Source organism: Acinonyx jubatus, chromosome F2 (genome assembly GCF_027475565.1).
Source record: "Acinonyx jubatus isolate Ajub_Pintada_27869175 chromosome F2, VMU_Ajub_asm_v1.0, whole genome shotgun sequence".
NCBI lineage: Eukaryota > Metazoa > Chordata > Mammalia > Carnivora > Felidae > Acinonyx > Acinonyx jubatus.
In genome coordinates, this window is record NC_069394.1 from 37,511,427 (window position 1) to 37,529,102 (window position 17,676).

The 17,676-nt window shown below is 36.5% G+C and overlaps 2 protein-coding genes across 12 annotated transcripts in view; one reads left to right on the top strand and one right to left on the bottom strand.

The window, feature by feature from the left end:
* Positions 1 to 17,676, bottom strand: part of VPS13B (vacuolar protein sorting 13 homolog B) — a 794,855-nt gene that overhangs the window by 426,470 nt on the left and 350,709 nt on the right. The window lies entirely within an intron of this gene.
* On the top strand, positions 13,294 to 13,623 carry LOC113600642 (40S ribosomal protein S29-like). The gene has a single exon (XM_053208426.1). The coding sequence runs from the start codon at positions 13,294 to 13,296 to the stop codon at positions 13,528 to 13,530; it is 237 nt and encodes a 78-aa protein (XP_053064401.1). The 3' UTR covers positions 13,531 to 13,623.

The following is a 17,676-nucleotide window of genomic DNA, read 5'->3' on the forward strand; positions in this document are numbered from 1 at the left end:
TCAGGAAGAAATAGAAAATATGAACAGACCAATTATCAGCAATGAAATTGAATCCATAATCAAAATATTCCCAATAAACAAAAGTCCAAGACCAGATGGCTTCACAGATGAATTCTACCAAACACTTAAAAAAAGAGTTAATACCTATTCATCTCAAACTATTCCAGAAAACAGAAGAGGAAAGAAAACTTCCCACTTCATTCTTTGAAACTAGAAAAAAGAAAGCCCTACAGGCCAATATCTCTGATGAACATATATGCAAAAATCCTCAACAAAATGCCAGCAAAACTGAATCTAACAATACATTAAAAAAAAATAACACACTGATCAAGTGAGATTTATTCCCAGGAAGCAAGGATGGTACAATAATTGCAAATCAATCAACGTAATGTATCACATCAATAAGCCAAAAATAAAAACTGTATTATTATTTCAACAAGTGCAGAAAAAGCATTTGACAAAGTACAACATCCATTCATGATAAAAACCCTCAACAAATGAGGCTTAAAAGCAACATACCTCAACCTAATACAGCACATATATAAAAACAGCTAACATCATACACAATGGTGAAATACTGAGAGCTTTTTCCCTAAGGTCAAGACCAAGACAAGGAGGTCCATTCTCACCACTCTTATTCAAAACAGTACCGTAAGTCCTAGTCACAGCAATGAGACAACAAAAAGGAATAAAAGGCATCCAAATTGGTAAGGAGACTCCCACCAAAAAACTACTAAAACTGATCAATGAATTCAATAAAGCCACAGGATACAAAATCAATGTGCAGAAATCTACTGCATTTCTATACACTAACAATGAAGCAGCAGAAAGTGAAATTAAGAAAACAATCCCATTTATCACTGCACCAAAAATAATAACACACTTAGAAACAAACTTAACCAAGAAGGTCAAAGACCTACATTCTGAAAACTGTAAAACACTGATGAAAGAAATTGAAGATGACAAAGACATTCCACCCTCATGGACTAGGAGAACAAATATTGTTATTTGCTATATTGTTATTGTTATTTGTACATACTACCAAAAACAATCCACGAATTTAATGCAACCCCTATCAAAATACCAATAGCATTTTTCACAGAACTAGAATAATCCTAAAATTTGTATGGAACCAAAAAAGACTCCAAAGAGCCAAAGCAATCTTGAATTATAATAATAAAGCCAGACGTATCACAATTTCAGATTTCAAGTTATACTATAAAGCGGTAGTAATCAAAACAGTATGGTACTGATACAAAAACATACAAAGAGATCAAAAGAAAGAAGAGAAAATCCGGGAATAAACCCACAATTACATGGTCAATTAATGTTTAACAAAGCAGGAAAGAATATCCAATGGGAAAAAGTCTCCTCAACAAATGATGCTGGGAAAACTGGACAGCAACATGCAGAAGAATAAAACTGGTCCACTTTCTTACACCATACACAAAAATAAATTCAAAATGGATGAAAGACCTAAATGTGAGACCGGAGACCATAAAAATCCTACAAGAAAGCATAGGCGGGAATTTCTCTGACATAAGCCATAACAACATTTTTCTAGATAGGTCTCCTGAGGTAAGGGACAGAAAAGCAAAAATAAGTTACTGGAACTAAATATAAAAAGCTTCTACACAGCAGAGGAATCAATCAACAAAACCAAAAGGCACCCTACTGAGTGGGAGAAGATATTTGCAAATGACATATTCAATAAAAGGGTTAATATCTAAAATACATAAAGAACTGGGGCACCTGGGTGGCTTAGTCGGTTAAGTGTCCGACTTTGGCTCAGGTCATGATCTCAGGGTTCATGGGTTCGAGCCCTGCATCAGGCTCTGTGCTGACAGCTCAGAGCCTGGAGCCTGCTTCGGATTCTGTGTCTCCCTCTCTCTCTGCTCTCGTGCTCTCTCTCTCAAAAATAAGTAAACTTTAAAAAAAATAATGAAAATAAAATACATAAAGAACTTATCCAACTCAATACCCAAAGAAACAAATCATCCACTTTAAGTGGGAAGAAGATAGGAACAGACATTTCTCCAAAGAAAACACCCAGATGACCAACAGACCTATGCAAAGATGCTCCATGTTATTCATTATTAGGGAAATACAAATCAAAACTATAATGAGATTATCACCTCACACCTGTCAGAATGGTGAAGATCAAAAACACAAGAAACAAGAAGTGTTGGCAAGGATGTGGAGAAAAAGAAACCCCAGTGCACCACTGATATGAATGCAAACTGGTGCATGCACTGTAGAAAACAGTAGGAAGCTTCCTCAAAAATTTAAAAATGGAACTCCCCTATGATCCGGTAATTATACTACTGGGTATTTACCCAAAGAATATGAAAATAAAGATATCTGTATGCCTGCCTGTTTAATGAAGCAATATTTACAATAGCCAAATTATGTAAGCAACCCAAGTGTCCATCAGTAAATGAATGGGTAAAGATGTGGTGTGTGTGTATACAAAAAAAAAGAAAAAAAGAAAAAGTAATACACTTGGAGTCAACTTATGTGTTTCATTGTGTCACTTGCCATAATACTTAAGGAAAGCAAGTTAATCTAAGTGTCAGAAATTGAAAATACTATTATCGAATGGCAACAATACTATTCATGTTAAATGTTTTAGTGTATATGAAAACAGTTCATGAAAGTACCATAAATATAGGAAAATGATGATAAAAAAACTGTAAAGTGTAGAAAAGAACTTGAAAGTTACCAGATATAAAACACAAGTTCCCACCTCTTCTATCACAATCAGGGTGTTGTTTTAATTCTACCTTCAATACCATTTCCTCTGAGAAATGGTCAGTGATTTCCCCAAATTAGACTTGGTCCTTCCTCTATAATCTCTCAGAATTCTGACACAACTCTGTATAACATATTTAATTCTCAATGGTATTGTATTAAACATCTAAATATTTATCTTTCCAAAAGGAGCAGTAAAGCCTTATGATATGGTATAGTAATAAATGGTAGCAGTTAATGCTTGAACTTTGAAGATATATTCTGAACTCTGCCCACCAATCATCCTACTCTTCCAATAAGAAATAATCTTATGTCCATATTAATCTAACACCAATTAGATAAACTGGCTGAAAAATAAAGCTAGAAATTCCAGGCCTAATAGTTAAATGATACTATTTTTTGCTTCTACCTCTCAATCAATGATTTACATCAGAACATTCCTTTTCCTTCTTGAGGTTGAACTGGAATCTGGTAACAATTACTCAAAGTCAGTATGTCAAAACCCTCTGTTCTTATTTTGAGGATTTGAGTAATGATGTCAATGGTTAAATGTAACTCTAAGCACTCTATAGTATATATAAACTAATGGCACCAAATATTGCATTTGATACCAAATGGCTTACAATATTCAGTTCAAGATGCTCACAATAGAAAGGTTATTTCATGATATTAAATAGTCAAATACTGTTCAGCCAGAACAATATAATTCATTTTTCATAGTGTTTCTCAGAATTAAGCCTTGTTTTGGGATTTTTTTTTAAATTTTTTTTTTCAACGTTTTTATTTATTTTTGGGACAGAGAGAGACAGAGCATGAATGGGGGAGGGGCAGAGAGAGAGGGAGACACAGAATCGGAAACAGGCTCCAGGCTCCGAGCCATCAGCCCAGAGCCTGACGCGGGGCTCGAACTCACAGACCGCGAGATCGTGACCTGGCTGAAGTCGGACGCTTAACCGACTGCGCCACCCAGGCGCCCCGCCTTGTTTTGGGATTTTATCATCACCTGTGTAAAACCCTTAACAAGGTGCTATCAAAAAAAAGTAGGTCAAGTTTAGTACCTGGTCAATTGGAGAGAATGATTTCTAATAGGAGAGTAACAACAACAAAAACTTCCTATAGCATTTTTTCCTTTAAACTTGAGACATTTAACCATCAATTTGTATGTTTAGGCACTTGATTCATTATAACACTGAGGCCAAGACATACTCATTTCTCTGAAAAGGCAATCCATGTTTCTTCTGTTTCATGCAGCACCCTACAGTAGTATAGTGACTTGCTCAGTAAATATTGGCTGATTCAATCAATTGATATAATTTTAATTGTAGTTGACATACAATATTAGTTTCAGGTGTATAACATAATTTTCACCAATGATATACATTATAATATCTTTTTTGAAAGATAAAACATCCTATGTGTACTTTCTTAAAATCTTTCCCTAATAGCATATTATTAAACACTTTTATTTAAAAAATGTAACTTTGTGTGAGGTATATATTTATGATTTATGGCTTCATGTTTATTTCAAATTTTATTTTTTTATTTCAGATTTTACATAATCACCAAGATGCAAAGTGTGCCAATTTTTATTTCTCCTTTATGTTCAAAAGAAACCACGATGTTTAGACATGTACTCATAGCCAAGACATTATTATGCCAAGGGGTAGCAGCCTTAAGCAGAGTTGAATTACCTAAAAGGAAACTTAAGATAAAAATAAAAAACCTCCTGAAAAAAGCCTTGCAAACTCAGGTTGTAGATCATCCTGGAGAGGCAACATAAAGCATCTTAAGCAAAACAAGAAGATGACTACCAAAAAGAACTTCCTAATAAAAAAGGGGAGAGTTGCAAGCTTAAGGGATACACTTTTCTTCATTACAAGTTCAGAAAGCTAAAGGCCAAATGGAGAACACGGGCTATCTAGAATGGCATACTTTTTAGGTTTCTGTGGAGAGATTTGAAAGAGAAAGAGGGTAAATGCTTCAGAAGAGAAACCAGACGTTGATACAACAGTGACATGTAGTATCACATTTCATTATCTTGTTCACAAAGACATCATAAAAGACTAGGATAAAAGATTGTGTTAGCTTTTCACATGCTTAAGGTGTTCTCTTGCTGATAAATGGTCTACTTTTGGAGATACTTTTATTACAGAATATATGTTGATATTTGATAAAAAAAATCAGAAAGTGCAACTAACTTAAAAATAAGGAAAGGAAAGGGAAAGGGAAAGGGAAAGGGAAAGGGAAAGGGAAAGGGAAAGGGAAAGGGAAAGGGAAAGGGAAAGGAAGGAAGGAAAACATATCCCATAATTTCAATATGCTAAGACGTCATTCAACAGTGCTTAAGGAGCACCTGCTATGTATTAGGGACTAAGTTGGAAACTGGAAATACCATAGTGAATAAAATAGACAAGGTCTCAGTTCTCAAGGAGTTTATACATACATGTAGTAGGCTTTAAGATTTTTTTAAAAAACAAAACAAAAAACTCCTCAGTCGTGAAATTGCAGACACTAATCGGATAAATATATTTACATACAAGCTTCCTCAAAGCATAAAACTGCAATCAGGAAACCTAGGTGCCACCTTTCCTTCCAGTATTCAAGATACGCGATCTTAGAATACCTCCAGCTATTTAGGTTTCAGTTCTTATCTATAACTCTCAAGAGAGAAGCATTAAAGGCTGCCTATATCTCACAGGAAAACCATGGTGTGAGACAGGCATTCTGCTATCTGTAAAGAAAGAAGAAAAAAAAATCAAGGGCAAGGAAAGAAAGGGGAGGGAAGAGGAGGAGAGGAGAGAAAAAGCACTCAGAAACACCATCATGTCGTAAGTATTAAAGATACAAATGTCTCTAGAATCTGCCCTTCAAGTTATATACTGATTACTACACTGATCTATCAAGACTATTAACATTCTTTCACCCTGGCCTTAATTGCAAAATAAAATAAGTAACAACAAGAAGTTTAAACTTCCATGACTCTTCATGTGTGTGTACCCACAATACAACCAACACTACCACCACCAGAAACAACAGCACAGGGTAGAAAATGAGGAAATGGAGCTTTTGGAGTTAACATCGTGAGACCTTAGAGGAGCATGAAGAATTTTTAAGTTGGAAGAGACAGTCCCCTATTTATAGCTACAACTTTTGACAAGGCTAGTGTTGGTTTTTTTACATGTTTTATACTCAGAACTAAGTTTCAATGATGATTAAATTATTCAAAGTGCAACTCTAAAATAATGAGGCTGGTTTTCCTGTAGTTCTATAAAATTGGTGTTGTTACTTAGTATTTGTCCTTCATGAATACTTCACAATGCTTCTCCTTCTGCAGTAGTCTGAACTGAACACTGATCTTTATAGTTGTAAGAGTTCAGAGGGAAACTAAGAAGCTAACCAGGGAATTATAGAAAAATAAATGAGAAAACTTTGGTTAATCAGATCACTACTAGAATTTGAATGTTCACATTTATGTTGTAAAAAGCAAAAGGAGAAAAAAGGGGGGGAAAGGTGTGGAAGGAAGGCAGAAAGGAATCTCATTAATCATAAGCAAAAATGTTATTAAACATCCATTTACTATATTCCAGGATACTGCAGTAAGGGCTGAAAAATATGACACAATCCTTATCCTCCAAGTGCTTACAATCTAGATAGGAGATATTAATCTAATTGCATACAACTGTCAAAGAGCATGATGAATGCTATACTTTAAAATATTCTGCAAATTACAGACTGTCTAATTCAATCAAGCACTGGCAAAGTCTTCACAGGGAGGTAACATAGTTTGGGTTCAGGACAAATTCTTAAGAAAGAAGGAGTTGTAGGCAGAACATGAACAGAGGCACAGGGGCACAAAGTACACAGTGAAGAGTTTAGTGTGAAGTATACTGCACAGCAAATGAAACTGATAAACTGGAGACAGGGCTGGAAAGGTTAAGTTTAAGCCCTAATTGTGAACTGCCTTGACTATCATGTTGAGAAACATGAAATTTATCCTGAAGGTATTAAGAAGATGGTGAAAACTTCTATGGAAGGAAATGTAATAAAATTTGGGTTTTAGAAGAGAAAATTCTGATATTCACACAGAATATTTATCATTGTAATATACAGCTATATCATTAGGAGAGAGAGTGAAAAGAGAAGACCTATTAGTTGTTTTGCTTACCCTCAATGTTGCTCATTTTATTTGATTGTTGCTACAGTAGTTAGAAATTGATCTATTATGACCCCATACCATACTCTGGATATTAACCAAAATAAATTCATGAACTGTGTTTATTTGACCTGCATTTGATCCTTTTGCTTTTAAGTGGACAGCAGGAAAAAGAAGTTCTGATCTTTGACTAATTTGAGGGTCCTGTACTCCAAAGGAAAACTCCAGGCCTAAAAATTTCATTATTCTTTTGTCTAATGATGTAAGTTGGGACATATAATTGCAATCATTTTTAAGTATCCACTAAGTATATTATTTTATGTATTTGCTGAAAGTATCATTTAAGTTTCATTTCTTCAAACTGTTTTTAAAGTTGAGAGAGAAGAGCGCATGCATGTGAGTGGAGGAGAGGAACAGAAGGGAGAGGGGGAGGGGGAGGGGGAGGGGGAGAGGGGGAGAAGGGGAGAGGGGGAGGGGGAGGGGGAGGGGGAGAGGGGGAGAAGGGGAGAGGGGGAGAAGGGGAGAGGGAGAGAGGGAGAGAGGGAGAGAGGGAGAGAAGGAAAGGGAGAGGGGAAATCTCAAACAGGCTCCATGCTCAGCACTGAGCTGGACACGAAGCTTGATCCTGTGACCTTGGGATCATGACCTGAGCTGGAATGAAGAGTTCCTCAACCGACTGAGCCACCCAGGTGCCCCCAAATTTGTTTTAAATACTCAAAGAGAAAGAAAGAAAAATTGGTTGATTAAGTGGTTTCTACTTCTAAAGATACCTCCAAGCATTCCACTTATATTGCCCCAGAGAGAGGAGGATGCCCCAGAACCCAGACAAGAGTCAAATTCTTTCGTTAATATTATCCCCATAAAACTCTGACACAACTCTGAGTGACCCTGAATTGACTTTACATTACTTACTTCTTTAGCCCAGTATAACTGAAGATCATAGATAAGTTCTCTCTCTGCTAGAGAAAAATAAAGTTATATTTTGCACACTTGATTAGAAAACTGAGAACTGTGCCTAATACATACACATATATTACAAAATTAGAATAACCAATAACCAACCAACCTGAGTGATCCTAAAAGACCATATCCCTCCAACCCCCAATACTTGCCACATAACACTGCCTTAATATTCTGGGGTTAATTCTTTCATGTCCTTAATCTCCATTCATCTCCATTTACATCAGCCAACAGGAGAAGCCCAAAACTCTAAACATCCCTTATGACCCAGGCTCATCACCAAAGAGCTCTGTGTAACCCTAAGTGATGCCATCTCTCATTCGACAACACTGAAATCTCTTCTGTTCTGCCCTCTAAAACTCAGATCACTAGTAAAATCTCCCGTATCTTCCTAAAACTTTTCTCTGAACTTACTCTCCAATTTTTTTTCTAACAAAGCAGAGGACACTGCTTTCTGGGAAGTCCTCTTAACTAGCTGTTTTCTCTGCCATATCCTGCAAAGAACTGGGCCTGGGAATAGGCTCAACGGCTTCCCTGATCCTCACTGCCACTATTTTTTTTTTTATCTCCTCCCTAAAAAAAAAAAAAAAAACCTCACTTTGGATTTCATGTCTTCCAACCATACATCCATCACAACTTCTTACTGCAATAATCTATATGATCCAGAGGTCAACACCCTCACCCACATTCTTTGAAGATTTTACCTCCAGGATCACTGTCACTCTCTGCGTCAGAGAAAAGAGTCCTCATTAAACATTCTATCTGCTCCCCTATATTACTCAGTCTGCAGCAAGGCAAGCCTATGTGAATGATTCTCACCGATAACATATGACCTAAAGCTAGATAGTACCTCTCTAAGCTTTAGAGGCAATCAAGAGCAAGTGTGCTTTCCTTATTTCTTTCTCTTTGCTTATCTGCTGGCTGAATGCAGAACATCCACAGGATCAGCAGTGTGACTAAATGGCAGATGCCCAAGTGACTGCTTGCAAAAGAGTTAAACTGTGACCACAGCAATGTACTTTTCCTGAATAAGAAATCAATTCTCTTGTGCCAAAAGACTGAGATTTTTGTGGTTGCTTTTTAGAACCGGTGGACAGCACTGACTAATAGGACCTATTAGAGGAAACTGAAACATTTGACCATTGCCACCTTCTTGACACACTTTCTTAAATCCTTCTGGACACTGCTGTCTCTGTGTTCCCTTCCTATCTCACTACCAGCTTTATTGGTTTTCTTGCTACTTCATTTTCCCTAACTCTAAATGTTGCAGTGTCCAAAGATTCAGTCTTTGGGCTATTACAAATCTCTACAAACGCTCTCTTCTTAGATGATCTCACTTAGTGTCATGACTTTAAGTATCTTCTACATGGTGACAATTCCCAGGAAACACTCTTGATCTAGCCTCTAAACACCAGACTATTTATCTGTCCTTTCAACATCTCCATTTAGATGTTTAATAGAATTTCAAATTTAACATGGCCAAAGCAAAACTCTTATGTCTTCCTCTGTCCCCACACCTTTCCTTTTATATTCTTTAAAGTCTCAGAAAACAGCAAATCTACCCTTCCAGTTGCTCAGTGAAAATAACTGATCCCCTCTCTCACACACACCACACATCTAGACAGCTGGCGCAATTCTCTTGGCTCCATCTCAAGATATATCATAAATTTGACCTTATTTCCTCTAGTGATACTTCACTCAGCCAAGTCACCATGATTATAGGCAGATACTACCTCAATAAGCTACAGGTCAACAGGTCCACTTGCTGCTATACTTTCTTCCCTATGGTCTAGTCTCAACACAACACCCAAAGTGACACTATTAACATAGCCAAAAAGAGTTCTATCATTTCCCTAACCAATATCCTTCTCTGGCATCCTGTATTACTCACTTTTACTAGTCCAAATCCTTACAATGACTTATTAGTCCCTACAGGATTTTTCTTCCCCGTTGCCTTTTTACTTCCTCTTCCATCCCTCTTCCCAGTGATCTCTGCTCCAGCCTGGCTGACCTCCTTGCTTTCCCCTGAAAGCAAAAATACTAGCCGAAATACTGGGTTAGAGAACACAGTAGAAGAGGAACCACATCCCCACCACCTTTCTCCCAATCCATTTCCTCAAGTCTGTGGGACATTTCAGAAGGATTTGGAGAATTTTAGCAAAGCAGGAATAAAGGCAGACCGATACCAGTCTGTGAATCTTATTATAGACCTATTCTTCCATTCTGTTGCTGTGGCTTGGAAAGCACTTAAAAATGAGAAAGAGGAAAATGTTGGCCTCTTCCAAAACTTATGAGCTATGGAAAAGTAAGACTTCAATTCAGTAAGCATGGTTGAGTGCCTACTTGTAACTAGGACCTAAGGGTAAGAAAGATGTGTAAGACTGAGATTGTGCTTTTGAAAAGCACATTTTGAAAAAGGGAAATAGGTGGGTAACAGACTTACTAAATGGACAGGTAGTGCAATAATTGTAGCATCACTGTCTTATAATGACCCTTTACCCTGTTCTAAATCACGTACGTACAGTAATGGAAAAGAAGCTATTACTCATTCCTAATCCTAATAATGATTTTGGTGTCACCAGAAAGAAATATAAACATGCCTCTTGCAAAAGAAAAAAAAGTCAATTTTCAGGTTCATAAATAACCTAACTCTGTACTTTTTTCTCCATTTCCATGGCTACAATCTGCTGAAAATGTTCATTTCTATAAAGAAGGGTAACTCACATTTCTGGAAGGGTCTTTCTCCTTCTGCTCCATCCTACAAACTGCTCTCAACCACAGGATACTATTCAAGAATTAATTGCACCATACATAAAAAAAATCAAAGTTCTCTATCTGGTTTTCGAAGCCTTGTATAAGCTGGTCTTGCCTCTCTGAATCTGTTCAACTTTATTTTCCACTATTTCCACTGAAGAATCTCCACTCCAATCAATGTCTTCCCCCCCCCCCCCGTTATTCCCATCCAAGCGACCTGCCCCCTCTTGATTATTGCAAATCCTATCTACTTAAGACCTACCACAAGTTGTACTTCTCTAATGAAAATTTTTCCAGTTCTTAAAGTATATAATAATGGCACCTTTCCCCTAAATTTTCCTCAGTTTTATAAATCCGGCCACATTGTACATGACTTTTTTTTTTTTTTTTTACCTGTTAGAACCTAAAGTTCATGAGAACAAGAGCCATGTCATCTACTGCTTTCAATTTCCCAAAGTACTTAACACAGAGTTAAGAACACTGTAGGAACTAAAAATTCTATTTACTGACTATCTGACTAAAGATAAAATCTAACATCAATATCTTGGGTTACACATGGACTACTCTTGTCAGTATTCAACACTATAAAACATAATTAAATGTGTGATGCAGCAGGAATATCCTGAAAGATTATGTGCACCAATTTAAAATGTACTACAAGATGCTACTTCTCCTCAATAATTGATAAATATCCCTGGGAAATCTGGGAACAGACATCAAAAGGTATAGGACATCAATACAAATCAATTAAAGAAATGGGAGCAAAAAAGTTTGAGGAATGTGATATTTAAGCCCCTAAATAAAAAATAAAAAGAGAGAAAAAGGTTTTATTGAGTCGTATAGTTATTTACTGAATACCTGCTCAATGCCAGAAATCGGTGTTAGATTCTGGGAAGAAAGTAAATAAGTCTTGGGGAAAAACAGTTTATTCAATAAATGGTGCTGGGAAAACTGGACAGCCATATACGAAAGAATGAAACTGGAGCCCTATCTTACACCAGACACAAAAACTAACTCAAATGGATTAAGGACTTAACAAAATGTCACACCTGAACCATAACACACAGGCAGTAAGCTCTGTGACATTGATCCTGGCAATCATTTTTTCAATCTGACACCAAGAGCAAAGGCAACATAAGCAAAAATAAACTAGTGGGACTATATCAAACTAAAAGGCTTCCGCACAGCAAAGGAAACCAGCAACAAAATGAAAAGGCAAACTACTGAATAAGAGAAACTATCTGCAAATCATGTATCTGGCAAGGGGTTAATATCCAAAATATGTAAAGAACTCATACAACTCAATAGCAAAAACAAACAAAAAATCTAATTAAAAATTGGGCAGAAGATCTAAATAAACATTTTCCAAAGAAGGCATACAGATGGCCCATAGGTACATAAAAGATGCTCAAAATCATTAATTGTCAAGGAAATGTAAGTCAAAACCAAACTAATATATTACTTCACACCTGTGAGAATGGCTATTATCAAAAAGACAAAATATAACAAGTGCTGGTGAGGATGCAGAAAAACGGGAATTCTTGTGCACTATTGGTTGAAATGTAAATTCGTGAAGCCATTATGAAAAACAGTATAGAAAGTTCCTTCAAAAATTAAAAACAGAACTATTATATGATCTAACAATTCCACCTTTGGGTATTCATCTAAAGAAAATGAAAATACTAACTAGAAAAGATATACGCACCTCCATGTTCACTGTAGTATTACTTACACTAGCCAAGATATAGAAACAACCTAAGTGTCTGCTTATAGATGAATGGAAAAAGAAAATGAGGTTAATACACATATACACATATATGTATCTATATATGTATAGGCATGTGTGTGTATATATAATATATGGAAACATATAATGAAATATTATTCAGCCATAAAAAAATGAAAATCTTGCCATTTGTAATAACAGAGATGGGTTGCAAGGACAGTGAAATAAGTCAGACAAAGAAAGACAAATACCATATGATCTCATTTCTATGTGGAACTTAAAAACAAAACAAAACAAAAACCAAACTCATAGATACAAAGAACAGGCTGGTGGTTTCCAGAGAAAAGGGGTGGACGAAATGGGTGAAGGGTGTGTCTGAAATGGGTTAAGGGGGTGAAAAGGTACATACTTCCAGCATAAAAGAAATAAGTCATGGGGATGTAATGTACAGCATGGTGACTATAGTCAATAACACTGTATTGCATATTTGATGGTCTCTCACAGAGTAAATACTAAAAAATTTTTCATCACAAGAAAAAATATTTTTGGTAACTATGTATAGGGATGGATATTAACTAGCCCAATTATGACCATTTCACAGTGTACATGTGTATTGTATCACTATGCTGTAAACCTGAGATAAATGTAACATATGTCAATTATACCTCAACTTTTAAAAAGTGAACAAGTCAGATATGGTTCTTGATACACATATTCTAGACTAAGAGAAAGAAAAGAAAGAATGAAAAACTCTGGTAGGTGTTACAAGGGCAGAAAAGAGGTGCTAAGGTAGGGAATCCTGGCAGAGTGGCACAGACCTACTTGAGAAAGACTGAATAGAGGTTTCTTTACTGAAAGCATAACATTTAAACTAAGACTAGGAGTATGAATAGTACATAGCTACAAAAAGAGCAATGAACTTTTGCCTTGTTCCACCTGAGAGAGCAAGATGGGTCACCAGGAGCTCTACTGTGGCCATCCAAGGAAATTTGGCCTGGGTTGTCATTCCTGCCCCATCTGCACAAACCGGCAAGGTCTGATGTGGAAATACTGTGTCACTATGTGCCTCCAGGGTCTCCTTCAGTATGGGAAGAATATGGGCTTCGTTAAATTGGATTATGTGAGCCACCTTGAATGGGTCCTCCAAGATACCTACTGTAATGCCTATTCATTGTACATAAAATAAAAATACTTCCATTTTGAGTGTTTTAGTGTGTATGTGGGGGGTGCGGGAGCAATGAGAACAGTGGAAACAGCACATGCAAAAGATCCCAGGCAAGAAAAAGCATGGAGTGTTTGAAGAAAGAGGATCATTGTAAGAAAAAAAAGAAAAATGACAAATGATGAATGGAAGAACAGGACAGAGGCTAAATCAGGTCAAACTTTGTAGGCCATGGTAAGGAGTTTGGATTTTATCTCAAATGCAATAAGAAGTTACTGAAGTGTTTTAAGCAGGGAATAAAATCATCCAATTTAGATTTATAATAGGATGATTCTTGCTGTCATCTGGACAATGGATTAGGGTAACTGAGAACAGATGATGAGATAATTTGGAAATGACACAAGTGAAACTATTTAGGACATCCTTACATTATTCTGTACAAGAAATTGTGTGGCTCTGATTTGGGATGCAGCATATGAACAGAATGGACAGAGGAAAAAAGCCACTGAATTCAAAGTTTCATCCTTGAATAACATGGTCAATGGTGGTGGTGGGGGTGGGGTACATAGTTGTACAGATCTGACACATTAGGCTTGAGTGGTTGAGTGGCCTGTAAGATACCTAAACAGAAATGTAGACAACTGGATGTGAGACAGGAAGGAAGGGAGGAAGGAAGGAAAAGAGGGAGGGAGGTAGGGAGGAAGGGGAGACTGGTATAACAAAACAACTCAGTCAAGACAAATGTAGCATAGATCATCAGTGTGAAAGAAGTTTTATTATGTAAGCATGAATGGAAATACTGGCCTTTAAGGCAACTTTAAGATGATTAATATCAAACAGAGAAAAGAAAATATAAAATTACCCTGGAAGGAACTAGATAAAACAATAAGCTTCACTTTGCTTAGAGCCTATACCTTTCCTTTTAAAATGTAAACATAAAAAAATGTGAAATTTACTTTCTATCTGAATGTGTTTTTATCATTTTCTAGAACTTCCACATACCTTCCTTTTAAAAAAATGTTCATTTTTAAAATTTTTAAAAATGTTTTATTATCTATTTTTGAGAAAAGAGAGACAGAGCACGAGTGGGGGAGGGGCAGAGATAGAGGGAGACAGAATCTGAAGCAGGCTCCAGGCTCTGAGCTGTCAGCACAGAGCCCGATGCAGGGCTTGAACCCATGGACCGCGAGATCATGACCTGAGCTAAAGTCAAACACTTGACCAACTGAGCCACCCAGGTTCCTCTAAAATGTTTATTTTTTAAATTTATTTTTGAAGAGAGAAGAAGAAAAAGAACACAGGCAGGGGAAGGACAGGGAGAGGGAGACAGAGAATCCCAAGCAGGCTCCGTGCTGTCAGAGCAGAGCCTGATGCGGGGCTTAAACTCACAAACCATGAGATCATGACCTGAGCTGAAATCTAGAGTCCAACACTTAACCAACTGAGCACCCAGGTGTCACTTTATTTAAGTCTTATAATAATACTTAAATCGGTGAGCTTTTGTTTGTATACTTATTACCATATTCTAAATGAAGAAAATCCAGGTGTATGAGGTTAGCTTGACATGGGAGTAGGAATAGGATCAAAAGCTAGATTTTTTTGGTCTCTAATCTACTGGTTTTTCCACCATACCTTCTTAACTTGATCCGTATCTTACACTGATCATTATTTTTGGCAACTTAATTTGGCAACATAAATTTAAATAACTTGAAGAAAAAGTGATTTTTACATAGTAAGACTATTTTTAAATTTCTAGAGTTTAGAGAGTATATAAAGCTTTAAGCAGCTTGCCATAGAAACTGCAATAATGCCTGAGACTTTTCATCAAAATACAAACTACATTCGATACTATCACTCTTGAAAGCCCCTTGGGAAATAATGGCTTTTGGATTCTGCAAGTCAGCGTGACATGGCATGCAAAATTGCATCTCATGCTGAGCCAACCAGGAAAATATATGTCATCACCATGTGACATTCAGAATTTCATCTGGAAACTATAATCTTGTTCTGACTGCTAAAAAAGGGGGGGGGGGAGGAAGACTGCATACAAAACAATTTGGTTGAATTTTAGCTGAATTCCTGCCAGTTCATGTAAAAACTAAAATAACTTATTTCCAAAGAACTCTGTATTCAAAAACCTTTCAATGTACTTATTAACATCACAACGTTTTCTCAAAGAACTTCAAAATTAACTGACATACTTTTGAAATCTTATGATAACTCAAATTAATGAATCACTAGAAAAAGTTCTTTATAATGAAACAAAGTTGTAAAATTAATAAACTGTCTGAAGTAGAACATCAAAAACACTTCCTAATTCCTTTACCCCAAATGAATAAACTCTAGATAAAGAAACATGAAGCCTGCTGTAGGCAGCCATCTGTCTTATGCATCCTGTAGCTTTCAAGTTTAGATTTTCTCCTGGGCTCCTAATTCATATGTGCAATACCTTCATAAACCATTTACCTCATCCTATCAAACACAAATCTGTGAATGTGATTTAGTCTAAGTGTTATATAATCAACATTTTGTATTTTAAACCTGTTGTGACTAATTGGAAAATGAAAAATTAGTGGACATAAACTAGAATGCCTGCCTGCCTCACAAATTATTCCCAGGGGCCATGTTTCTGCTACTCTTCCATCTTCTGGTGTAACATCTCATGCTCCTAAACACAGAAAAGGATATATGACCTAACTTGGGCTGCGACTGGGCCAATCATAGTACCTAACCTCCCGGGCCACAGTGATTAAGATGTATGCACATGATCTATGAGAGGCCAAACAAAATCCTCCTCAGGTAGGTTTTCAACAGATACTAGACCAGATCTTTCTCTTTGATCACAGAGAATTAAGTATGTGAGTCCACAGGAACCACAGCCATGTACACTGCTAAGCCAAGAAACCTATGTTCAGTAAAAAAAAAAAAGTTAAACCAACAAAAAATGCAGAATCCTGATGGTATGGAGTCTCTGTTTTGAAGTCACTCCAAAGGAAAGTCACTCCAAAGTCACTCCAAAGTCACTCCAAAGGAAAGATCTTTGCTTTTCTTACCATTTTGGTTATGTGAATCAACAAAATATTCCTGCTTTTTAAAACTTAAAATAAATTTTAAAAGTTTCAGTCTCTCGCAACCAGAATCCTAATTTAAAAATGTGTTCTTCCCTATTAAAAGAGTCACCTATCTATTAAAAGGAAAACCAGGCAATTCTTAATAGGTGTACCTGCCCAGCCCTCACAATATCATTACACAGCCTACATCCAAAATGCCCAAGCATATCATGGAGCTTACTTCCCCATTTCACAACCTTACTTCTTCTACAACTATCCAACCTTACTGCCTGCCTTCCTTAACTGGCTCTCACTCCTTCCATTATCATATCCACTGGTCATTGTCTCTATGACACTGCCTGAACTTGCATATTTGGAGATGCTATTGATTTTATCTCCATCTCCAGAAGATTTCTTCAACTATGTTAGTCAATACTTTTCCCAGTTTAACTAGGCTCCTTGGCACTCTCCCACCTGAGCCTTATAAGGAACTTCCTTCAGATAACCCTAAACTTACATGTAACAACATCCTAATATAGCAGTGAGCTCCAATAATGTAGTGTGCAAAACTGTAAGACCATCCATTGATGGTCTTTCTGGGGAAAAATATGACAATGTCTGTTCATATTTACTTTTATCTAAAAATGAGAAAGACACATAGTTTGTTAATATTTAGTAAATTAGGATTACATTGAGGTCCATCCCTATGTCAGAAGGCTACAGATAACAAAATGCTAAATATACTGGAGGAAAATTAGACATTCAATAACAAGAAGAAATTGGCACGGGTCCTTCAATCTTTCATTGACTTTAAATTAATTGTGGCATATTACCTACATACACAAAGTTCATCAGATTCCTAAATTTTGTCCTCTACCTTTAACTAATCCTCATAATTTGTATATACATTTTCAAAAGATTCCTATATAACAGACATATCTAAACCTATGGATTAAAGATATCACTAATTTATTTAAAAGAAAAAGGCAACACTTTCCCATTAAGTTGGAAGACTATCTTACTGATATAAGGAAGATGGAAATCTACCACCCTTATTTCAACAAAGGCCTTTGACAAAATGGGTAGGACTGAAAAAATAAGTGTCCTCAGTGCACTAATG

Bases quoted from the DNA above. Each gene is read 5' to 3' on its own strand.
- LOC113600642 (XM_053208426.1), top strand. From the start codon at position 13,294: ATGGGTCACCAGGAGCTCTACTGTGGCCATCCAAGGAAATTTGGCCTG.